This window comes from Coffea arabica, chromosome 2c (genome assembly GCF_036785885.1).
Source record: "Coffea arabica cultivar ET-39 chromosome 2c, Coffea Arabica ET-39 HiFi, whole genome shotgun sequence".
Classification (NCBI taxonomy): domain Eukaryota; kingdom Viridiplantae; phylum Streptophyta; class Magnoliopsida; order Gentianales; family Rubiaceae; genus Coffea; species Coffea arabica.
In genome coordinates this window covers 22,638,862-22,651,112 of record NC_092312.1, presented here as the reverse complement: position 1 = coordinate 22,651,112, position 12,251 = coordinate 22,638,862, and the positions used below count along the sequence as shown (strand labels likewise).

Genomic DNA, 12,251 nt, shown 5'->3' with positions numbered 1-12,251 from the left:
GAATTGGGACAGCACCTTATTTATTTGGGACACCCCATTAATTGGGATATATTGACACTCCAATAATTGCCATTGTTGGGTTGATCAAGCTGTGGATAGTCGCAGGTTTTGAAGATTTATCCTCTTGGACTTGTTCCAATTTAGTTCTTCATGCTTCGGCCCGATCAATTTTCCCCTCTGACTTGCTCAATTTACAAGGATACTATACATTTTCAAATAGCCAGCTGATTTTGGAGACAAAAATGCGTTGACACCGAATATGAAGAATTAAAAAACAGAGACACTGTCAAGATCATCATAACGGGATAAAAGTTAAAGGGATTAAATTTTTATACACTAATAATGATGTAGTGTAGTGATTTGTTTTCCATGATTTGAATTTATATTATGTGACAATGATTTAAACCGGCTAGTTTAAAAAAAAAATGCACACTGACAATGTAAAAAAAAAACTTACTAAGTGGTAAAGGTCTAGTTCAGGAAAATGAAAAAAAAAAAAAAAAATCTAGTTGGGAGTGGAGATTGCATGGGTGGAAAGTTTATGATTTAGCAGTGTGTATAAATTAATAAATGTGGAGGAATGCAAAGTGAAGAGCCATATTAATTTGGTGCAGTTGAAGTCTCAGAATTATTTTTCAGCTAAAACACTCAAGGTGAAGTCTTTTGGATGCAAAAACTGGGACAAAAGTTTAATTAGTTGAACAAATTAAAGAGACCCATCTACGATATTTGGGCCCCAACCACATGTACAAGACATCTAGTTTTGTTTGGATTGTATTTTTCTACATTTAGACTTTTTATGAAAAAATTACTGTAGCGATTTGATCAATGCAAGGTAAAAAGGTGATCGGAAAATGTGTCCACGAAAAATATAGCAATTTTTCTTTAGAAAATTGCAACCCAAACACACATTTCTCACAAATTTGATAAGATATGACCTACAAGACAATGTAAGGCACCAAATTTCTCATAAAATTTGATAAGATACGACGTACAAGACAATATATATTGTTGTACCTTTTTATCTGTCAAAAGATGTCTAAAGGGAAAGGAAGAGAAAAGGAAAAAGAAAAAGGAAGAAGAGATGTCTAAAGAAAAATGTAATACAGAAGTTAAGCTTTTGACTCTAAAAAAATTCCAAGTCTACCATAAATTAATCGCAGGCGAGGATCAACTTACCGTTATGCTCACAAGTAATCAAGTGACGATTATGTTTTTATAGGTCCGCCAGTTCTTGGATTAAATATATGGCAAACTCCTATAAATAATAGCAATTCATAAACTAATAAGAAGAGAATTTCTTTTTTCAAGTATGAGGTTTTGAATTCAAAACTTCGCAATTCATATGCTCTTTTCTCGCTTATCATACAACGCAAACCCCCTCTCTCTAGAATCTCTAAAAAAGTTCTCATAGGTGACTAGAGCTGATTTTGTTTTTCCTTTTTATAGTGCAAAAATTTGGTGAAAAAATAACTTAGTAATTTTCCATCAGACCAAACCTATTGTTCTCTTAGGTAGAGGTCCTGCAGTTCTGAATTCCTGCCCCTTTCCTGTTTCATAAATTACATCCCTCTCTTATTAGAAAAAAAATTTAAAATAAAATCCTACTATTCTCCCAACTAAATGGTAATGCAAATTAAATAGAACTCCTATATTATTTGATCAAACGACTTCTGGTCATTAATGCTCGATAAGACTTCATTACTTCACACTTTTTGAGTTACTTTTACTTTTTAAAGTATTTTACCCTAATACCTAACTTGTCTCTATGTATAGGTGGTGGGCACTACTTTTTAACTTTTACAAGAATAAATTTTAGACGAGGTGTCTCCATCGGAGGAGGAGGGGCGGGATGGTTGTAAGAGACAATCGTTTCAGACAGTTCGCGATCATGATTTGATCAAAAAAATTTATACAGTTCAAATCATTTCTTGTATCTCAATTTTGATAATATGTGCGGAATTTACAAAAATTTATTCTAAAATTATGCATGATCCAAATAAAGTTACGTCGTATGCAAAAAAAATTATATACTGTGCAAACTACACAAAACCGCCACCAACCGTTCCGTCCAGATCAGGGTGCTCGTGAAAATCAGTGCCTTGAAAGTAACAATTTGGTCGTGTCAACAGCTCAAGGAGTATACTTTTGATTGTTCTTCTCAAAAGAATAATGAATCAACAGAAGGCTAAGTTCTAGAAGGGCTAATACAATCTTTCCTTGCTCACGTTTGAGTTGATGGAAATTAAATGACAGCCAAGTAAAATAATCATAGGCTAGTCCATTTATCTCACTGGTGATTGAAAAGAAACACTAGGATCATGATTCCAGCCACCAAATAAACCACATCAATCAAATAGTTTAGCACTAATCCCATGATTAACTTATTATTGGGTCCATCACTACTCGTCAACATCACCGTATCTTATGGAAGAAAAACAAAATGCTGCACCAACTCTTAACACTTCCAAGTGTCACCCAATAATTAGGTATAACGAAAATCAACCGTTGACAAATTAACTCTTTATCCACTAGGTCAACCGCTTTGCCAGAAAAATTTATGCATTTTATAATAATGGAAAGTCTTTTTCACCAACATATTGCATGAAAATTAGAATTCAAACGATTTAACTGTTTTTAATTATAACAGTAAATGATGTCAAGAAAGAAATTTTCACAATTGTAATACGCTTGGATAGAGAATTATTTGAAAAAAAAAATATTGTACCACTCTATGTGATATGATGTATGTGGGAAGAAAGAGTGGTTGGAATTTGAAAAGATAAAAATGGTGATTGAAAAAAATATATTTATGATATAAGCGAAAATTATTAACACACTGATTAAACAAAGTTTGCACTAATCTCATGATTAGTTTATTATTGGGTTCATTAGTACTCCTCAGCATCACCAAACAAGAAGGATTAATATCTCTCGAGGTAAAAAAGCAAAAAAAAAAATTCCACCAATTCTAAAACTGCAAATTGTCACGCAAGAATTAAGTAAAAAGAAAAACATCGATTGGCGGCATGCCTCCAATTAGTAGGTTAATTATTTGTACTTGTAAAATTAGTGTATTTTAGCGTATAAGAATGTGTGTGTGTGTTTTTTTTTCAGTAACATATTGTACGAAAATTAGAATTAGAGTGATCAAAGCAATTTTTGCTTGATAAAAGAACTGTACCATGAATCTGCAACCGGTTGTTCTTGAAGTTGACTCTCAAAGCGTCGTCGAGATGATTGAAAGTTTTGAACCATATGATTCTCGTTCTGGTATTCTTATTGGAGATGTCATTTCTCACCTGCATAATTTCTCCGCTTTTTTTTTAGAAATAACAATAAAATTGCTCGCCTTTTAACTAAACATGCATTATCAATTCCATATTTCTTGTACATGAAATGACTCTCTACCTTATTTTGTTATTTCTGCTCTTGAAGCTGATATAAATAAAAAAATTCCGATCTTTCTATCAAAAGAAAGTAGCAGTGTACCATGAAAAGAAAAAGCGCCACGCTATCGACGCTCACAATTGTAGTAGTATAGTCATTAAACACTAATCTCATGATTGATTTATTAGTGGATTCATTAGCACTCGTCAACATCACATTCACCACACAAGAGGGATTCATAGCTCAAGGAAAAGGGGAAAAGTTCCACCAATTCCATCTCTGCAAAGTGTCACCCCGCCAGGGATGAAGTAAAAAGAAAAACATCACTTGACAAATTGACTACTTGGCCAGCAAACGCGTCGTGTTTGGATTGTATTTTTCATGAAAAATTTACTGTAACGATTTGATGTATGTGAGAAAAAAAAATAATAAAAAAATATAATTACGAAAAACGACATAATTTTTCGATGAAAAACAGTCAAATAATCTTCGGTAGGCCGACCCTTCTTTTTAAACCAGCATGGGGCCACTAGCATGTTACCCATGTGTACTGTAACCCCAGCAGTATATACTATATACTATATACAAATTTCGGATGTAGAATGTTTTCCGGATCCACCGACTCTACTAGTAGTAGCAGTACAGTATAATTTTACAGATTTCTTGAAAATTGTAACAAGAAGAAGAACTACTAGCGGCATAAGTCCTGGTCTTCAATAACCAAAACACTGTACAAAGATCCGAGAGAGAGAGAGAGAAAACAACGATAACACAGTACATTATTATTATTTCCCTGTCAGGGCTCATGTGTGCCTGGGTTGATTCAATGTTGTCATCTTCCTTGGTGACAAAAACCACATGAAAATTATTTTGCAGCAGCACCCTTTTTTGCGTCGAAGATGAATTTACCAACTTCTTTTTTTCGCATGCACACGTTCATGCATTTTTAATTGAAGAAGGCGTGTTCTTGTCTTTTTTGCACCCCACCTAAAATTCAACAAGTTGAATGGAAAATTTAGTTTGAACGGTCTTTATTCGATGTATCTTTGTCTTCTCCAACTGATAAGCAGAAATGGTAGCATTGATTTGAGGAAGAATGAAGGAGATTAACCGGAAGAAGCAAATTAAGTAAAAGAGGAAAGACTCGTGCTCTTCTCTATGATTTTTTTTTTCTTTCTTTCACAATTCAATTAGAGGTGTCAATCACAGGTAACGGTAACTAGAGGTGTCAATCACAATTCAATTGTGTTGATCCGTCCAAATTCGCCCACCAATTACCCGCCCAAACCAGTTCATTAATTTTCAAATGGTCGAAATGGGTATCCAATAAAATCCATATAATTGATGGGTTGTGGGTTAACTCGACTCACCCATTTATATCAATTTAAAAATAATTATAAATTTAAACTCAACTTTTAGTGAACGTTAAGCAAACAAATTTGAATTTTCTTACCAATCTAAGAACAATAAAGTACTGCTATTTTTTGTCAAATAATATGCTAAAAAATAGAAAAAAAAATAATTAAAATTTTAAGTGACTCACAATTAGATATGTCCATATCCATTTATTAAATGGCTATAAATAAATATTCATTTATTTAAATAAATTAATTCAATTATACTCGTTACCTAATTATGATCCGTCAAAACCTACTCGGTCACTTATTTTGACGCTTCTATGTAAATAACTTTTTAGTGAACGTGCATATTTCAAAAAGTTATCATGTACCTGTCTCCTATCATGCTACACAGTTAGCCTATTCCAAAAAGTTCCCCTAAAACAAATTGAAGGCGTTACGACAATGCCTCAGTAAAAACGTGCATCATATTGAGCGCTCGTCATGGGAAGTGACAGCACCGTCTAAATACTTCTACCGTTATTTAGATTCAACATGATAATTCTCGAAGATTTAATTTTCTAGCATTTTAAAGAAAAAAATAGCTTCAAAATTTAAGAAATGCTATGACAACTCAGACATAAGAAGCAAAAGTACGTCTCAGATTGCGAAGTTTTGAATTGAGGAAGGTTTTTTTTTTTTGACTTATTGGCTTTCTATTTTTACGACTAATGGTGCATTGATGTAAATAGAAATTGACAAAGCCGTTGAATGCCTACCAAAACCCAAAATTTAATGCAGACCATTGCGTGTACCGCTGAGGGATGGAAATTCCAATGGACGGCGGCATTAACAACCCCACAAGCGTCCTCACCCCATATTAGATTGCCAAAACAAAGGGCTCAAAATGAAGGGCCTACGGCTATCATCTACCCCCAAAGCGAAGCCAAAATTTGCATACACGTGAAATTTGAAGAACACATCGTCATCACAGTACCGTTACCTCGACAATGTTAACATGGACAGCGTAAAATAAGACTAAGACCTTATTTGACAATACAATGGGATAATTTCACAAACCTGCCTTGCGATTTCTAACTACTTTAGAAAGCTTCTTTCTAGTTTAAAAAATTACACTTACCTCCCTTATGATTAGCGTTTCAATGATAATATAGACCTAGTATGCTAAATTTATTCTAAAAAATCCTAAATTATCCCTTTGTTATTTAGAAGGGGGAAAAACGCTCTAATAAATTTCCTCCCCGTTGCAACTATCATAAACAACATAATCACCACTCTAATGAATTCAATAAATCATTTCAATTTAATTTTCATATTTTCACAATTTTGACAGGCTACTAATACCTCCCAACATTTCCCATGTAAATCAACTGTCACAATTAAAGTTTGCATTCAACCTAATCTTTAGTCTCTCTCTCTTTTTTTTTTTTTTTTTTTGCCTAAATTCATTGTTTGAATTGACCAATGTCACTCTCCAAACTCAATTTAAAGGGTTGCAATCTTGTTGATGTTAAAATAATTTAACCCACCAAGAATACTAACACAGAGTAACCAAAAGCAACGCTAGAGATCATATCCCATGTCTTTAGGCAAATTTGATTGCAATTTTTATATCCCAATTTTTTTTTTTTACACAATTGGCGTAATAACGTAACCTTCCCAAATCCATGTTCCTTTTTTAGCTATCACTTATATTTTCTTGTCTACACTTTGTATTACCGTCATCCATTTCACTTTCAGTTAGTTTGACAACAAATCTGATCCGGCAACTTATCATTTGACAATTTCAATTTAATACTACTTACAGAAAAAAAAAGGAAAACAAAAAAAGGAAGAGAGTGTCTATTTCCATAATAATGAGGATTCGAGATGTATTAGATGATTATGTAGATGGCAATTATGGAAAAATAGTGGATTATAAAGTGTACCAGAAAGAAGGTAGGAGCGAGAGTTGGAGAGAGAGAATAAGAGTTTATTTTGTGTGGTAATTGTTGCTTTAGAATGAAAGCTTAGTTATAGTTGTAGGGTTTTTTTTTTTGTAGAAATTATTTATAAGTGAAAGATATTATAATCATTTTACTACATGAACGAAAGTTGGTGCAATTATTCAAACCTGAAAGGAGCTGAGTGAAATTGTTAGAAATCTCATGAGAGGTTTCTAAGATGATTCGTAGTACAATTCAACACTTAAATTTAATAAATTCAGATCTTAACATGTTCAGACGCATTTGATAATAAAAAAATTGAATATCTTAGTTAATTAAGTGGCACTGAATATCTTACTCCTAAAAATACATGATAAATTATTCACTTATCATATAATGTGATATATGCTCAAATGTATCAAATTTAGCAATTAACAATTCAATAATTTAATGAATTTAGATTTTAGTTTTCAAATTTCAATTTTATCAAACGCACCCTAAACAGCACTATTGACATTAATTCTTGATCATTTCGAATAAAGCTCTAGTATTGAGTTGCGATAATTTATAAAGAAATGCTTCTCACATAAGTGCGTTTAAACAAAAGTATTTTTAAGTTATCAAAAAATTGAACTCCTTAAACTACAAGAAATTAGTGGTCAAGAATCGTAAAAATGGTTTTAGTACTTAAAAGCGCTTTTCTTTGTAAACGCAGTGCAACTCTAAACGGGGCCAAAAATAAGGCTAAACAGCATTATATTGACATGGATTTTTGATCATTCATATCAAATGGTACAACTTTTAACATGGTTAGTCCTTTATATTTCGGATTAGCGTGGATTCGGATCCTAACTGAATTTCCATTTGTTTTTTTTTTTTTTGGGTTAGAATTTTACGCACTGCTACTAGTGATGATGCTGAGGAAGGAGAGGTCCAAAACAAGAAGTTCCTGCAATCCTGCCTCGGTGAAATGCATGTCAGTAAATGCTCTCGAAATGGGCAAAGACCATAAATTAATGAAATTGCCACATGGCCTACAGAATAGCTGAACTGTAGTCCCCTTTTGCTAAGGTCCCATGCCCTTCGTTTCTTTTTTTTTTTTTTTTTTTAATTTTTGGAAATTTCATTTCGCTCATTTTTGCATTATTTAAATCAACAGCAATTTGTGCTAGAATCCTAGAGGCCTCAAGCTCCCTATTTTAGGTACCCCCACAACACTCACATTCTTCTCTCTATGCTTAGCTTAGCAGCAAGCACAACGCCCCCGCTTATAATCATGGGCAAACAAATCAACATTGGGAGTCTAGCTAATCACGACAGCAACCTTTCTTCATCTTCTACCACCACCACCACCACCACCACTTCCTCTTCCTCCTCATTTTCTACCACTTCCAATGCCTTAAATTCACCTTCAACAACTTCAACTTCGTCGTCCTCCTCCTCCTCCAACCAAAGCACAAAGGCCACTACTTCCACTAGAACTGCAAAAGCCGGCAAAGCCCAAGAGAGCTCTCAAGAACTGCAACAAGTGGCGAAGATCAATGGCAATGAAAATCAGCCTAGGAAGAAGCATAAAAATGGAGACGATGAGAAGCATCCGACCTACAGGGGAGTTCGCAAGCGCAACTGGGGCAAATGGGTGTCTGAAATTCGGGAGCCAAGGAAGAAATCAAGAATATGGCTCGGAACATATCCCACGGCTGAAATGGCGGCTAGAGCCCATGATGTAGCAGCTCTAGCAATCAAAGGCCACTCGGCTTATCTCAACTTCCCTCATTTGGCTCATGAACTTCCCCGTCCCGCCACCACTTCACCTAAGGACATCCAAGCTGCCGCTGCCAAGGCTGCAGCCGCTACATTTCCAGGTGAAAACGGCGGAGGAGCCGAAGCCGAGCCAATCCAAGCCGAGCTGACTAACTGTCATTCATCAACTGATTTTTCCTTGCACAACATGCAAGAATCATCAAATTCTCCATCCACAGACGATGATATTGATGACACATTTTTTGACCTGCCCGATCTTTCCTTTGATGTCACAGGTGCCACAGACCATCTGGATGGATTTAATTGCTTCCACGGTTCATCATCGTGGTGGCCGCAGCTGCATCCGGCTCCAGCAGCCGAGCCAGTATTCCGGCTTGAAGAGCCATTCTTATGGGAGTGGTACTAGCTTAGCTAGCTCTAAAAAAAAAAAAAAAAAAAAAAATTCATGCCCCTGCCCTTTTGTCTACAGTCACTAACTTAAAAAAAAAAAAATACATTAATTGCATCTTTTTCTTGTGTGGTCACAATTGCAACTGTATATTAATTGCAAAACAAGAATCCAAAAAATCTGTAAAGCCATGTTCATATTAAATCAAAAATTGAGTTTGCTTATTAGTTTACACTTTCGGGTCAATTTTGATTTCTTGCTTTTCTGTTAATTGTGATGGGAGTAGTTACTTTCCTTTGTTTATGCTAACAAGCCCCATTAATCATGTCCATTATTAAAAAAAAAAAACAATTTTTTTTTTGTATTATTCATGCTAATAGTGTAAATTACTGATCAAATTGAGAGGTTGGTTATGTACAGCGTACACGTCCAAATGACACGCAAAGCTCCTAATTAATTAAACCTTGTCGATTTCCTTTGGAACGGCTAATGGAGGCAGGTTCTGTCGATTCCGAGGGTGCAAGCAATGGTGTGTTTAGGTGCCTAATTATTTGATTAGACTTCGTTTAACAACCTTGCTTGCTATAATTAGACAGCCACAACCTACCTGGCTATTTCTTGCTACTCTTTCATTCTTTCGGCCAATAATTAGACTAAAGAATATGCTTGATGCGGAGAAGTTCGTACTGTTATGGCGGACTCCATTTTTACGCTCAAGGTAAATTTTCTGCATCTCTTTTTCTTTTTCTTTTTCTTTTTTTTTTGGGTCAAATGTGATCTTCAAAAATTAAACATAAAGCTGAGTGCATGTATAATAAAACTGAAATTTCTAAGAAAATGGGTAATAATAAAAGTGGGATAGTAAGTTTTCATTTGTTTTTATATTGGATTTTGGGGATGGAGACTTTATTAGTTGACTTCTTGAATTCCATCACTATTGATCACAACAGTTATCCAATCAATGATTCACTAGCTCAAGGGCCATAACAATTTTCTTAATTACTAATTAAGCATGTAGTTAACAGTTTGAAATGTTCAAACAATATTAGTGTTATTTGAAAAGCGGAGTTTAGACTCCAAAAACTCCACCAATATAGACTCCTCCTAACTCGGCTTCTGAACTATTATTATTATTAGGATTAATCACCGTTAACGTCGGATGAATGACAATTATACAAAATTTGAATTTGAAACTCAACTTTTGCACAAATGTCATGAATCTAACAGTGATGGCCGGTGCATACACTGTTAGTATATATAAGATTTACTCTTATTATTACTGTTGTTGTTGTAGGGAAAATACACTTTTTTTCCCCTTTCTTCTTTTTTGTTAATGATTGGTGATAAAGGGTTTACAATGAGAACAAAAATCTCAAAACCAAGTGTAGACATAGTAGAAGAGCCCAAGAAGAATCAAATAACAATCATACGAAGCACTTCATTATTGGGATGTTTGTCACATGGTTGATCATCATGATATTGAAGTATCCTTTTCCTTTGATTAGTTCCTTTTTCCATTCATAAAAAAGAACAAGAAAAAAAAGGTCAATACATGATGGAGTATATTTTTTATTATATCCTTTTTTTCATCTACGACTATATATGTATATGTATACGTATCCATCCAAGCAGTAGGGGACAGCATCTCAAAATGAAAGTAGAATTGAATTTGGTACAACAAAAAAGCATATGTCTCTTTATTATTGAGAAAAAGAGTATCAAGCACAGAGAAAAAGACTCTGTGTCCCATAGGAACATTTGTTTAAGCCACCATTTTGTGAGTGATTAGTGACCTCAGCATCACTATCCCCCTTCGTAGTCTATTTTACCATCATTGGACACAGATCAATGGCTTATTGGGCAAAGTGGCAATAGAAAAGACAAAGCTAATCTCTTGGTCCCCACCAAATCTACCATGTGTAAGTCCAAAAGTTCTTTAAAATTATGGACCAATATTTACGCCTAATTATTAGGCTAACCTCGATTAATTGAGAATTAGTGTTATTAATTAACAAGCTCAATTTGCAGGTCCAGGCATATTTAACAAGCTTAATTTGCGAGATAAATCCAATAGGAAAAAAATTAAAGGGATATGATATAAGATTGTGGAATATTATGACCATGTGTGGTCGAGTCCTAAATACTCCCTTCCTCAGGGCCTATATATATATATTCTCAAAATTATGTGGCTGCGGGAATATTTATTAGATCCACCGTGTTGTATCTTGAGGACCCCATCTAGATTGTCCTCCTCCTTCAAGAATAGGTAGTGGTTGAATTTAGAAAACCCAAAACAGAAGGATTTTCTCGCGGCAAGAAAAACCAACTTCGATCAAAATTTTCATCGGCAGTAAGTATCTTTTAGTTGATTACTTGGATTTAGTACCTTGCCCGGTTGTTTCCAAATTAGTGTACTTCTGCATATTTACATTCGAGTCCCTCATGATTTCGAATTTCTGATTTTTTTGGAAACTCTTTGCAGACTCCATTAATTAATAAGAAGCTCGCAAACGAAACCCGGTAGAAAGCACCAAAGTGTGTTCTTCTGCATGCCGGATACTGGATCTTGGGTTTGGAATATTTTTTTTTTTTTTTTTGGGCATCAATGGCATACAAATTTTGATTTTCATACACAAAAATTAAATTCCCCCTGTGAGTAATGAAAATCTATTGAGTAATGTCTTGGTATTTCATAAACGCGTCTACTTGAATTGTGTATTGCTACTGGGCATTTCATGTCTTATTCAATTCTGATTCTCATGGAAAACTATTATACACCACATAAAAATGTACAATGAATGATTCTATATCTTCGTGATAAAGCTACAAATTTGATCAAAGCAAGAATTGGCTTGAGCGGTGAAGTTTATTATCACGGGCAAAACATGCAAGACTGGTTCAACTTGCACCGCTTTAAATGATAGTAATATTTAACCAATTTTGCTGAAACATATATAATGCAAGGTGCAAGCCTGATTGCAAGTTAGATGGTCAGACCTCTGCACCTACAGTAAATTTTAAACGATGTGCAGTAGCGCGCTCCCTTAGCTTAGTTTAGAGGTGGGATTCTTTTCCCCTAGCCCCTCTTGGTCCAATTGGGGAAAGTAGTACGACAAATTTATGCGTGCAAAAAAGGAAGGAAAATTTGCACGAATACCTCTCACATTTTGTGGTTTGATTCTTTTCATTTTTTCTAATGTTCCTCGCAAACATGAAATTTTCACTAATTTGGTTCCAAAATGTGACTCGGATAATTTTTTTTTTGTTTCTTGGAACCGTTGCGAGGCTTACAATACAAGTGATGAATTTTGAAAGGGGTAAATTGATTAATATGTTCCAAATTCGTTTTACCTGACCTATTGGAATTGATTACAAGAAGTTTTAGTGTAAGGTGCAATCCTTGATTTGATCCTTTTACTGCTTAAA

The 12,251-nt window shown here is 34.5% G+C and overlaps 1 protein-coding gene across 1 annotated transcript; it reads left to right on the top strand.

Moving 5' to 3' along the window:
• The first annotated feature begins 7,852 nt into the window (after window positions 1-7,852).
• On the top strand, window positions 7,853-9,057 carry LOC113726843 (ethylene-responsive transcription factor ERF035). The gene has a single exon (XM_027250737.2). The coding sequence runs from the start codon at window positions 7,908-7,910 to the stop codon at window positions 8,841-8,843; it is 936 nt and encodes a 311-aa protein (XP_027106538.2). The 5' UTR covers window positions 7,853-7,907; the 3' UTR covers window positions 8,844-9,057.
• Window positions 9,058-12,251: the final 3,194 nt, after the last annotated feature.

Coding starts and splice junctions, on each gene's coding strand:
- LOC113726843 (XM_027250737.2), top strand. CDS start 7,908: ATGCTTAGCTTAGCAGCAAGCACAACGCCCCCGCTTATAATCATGGGC.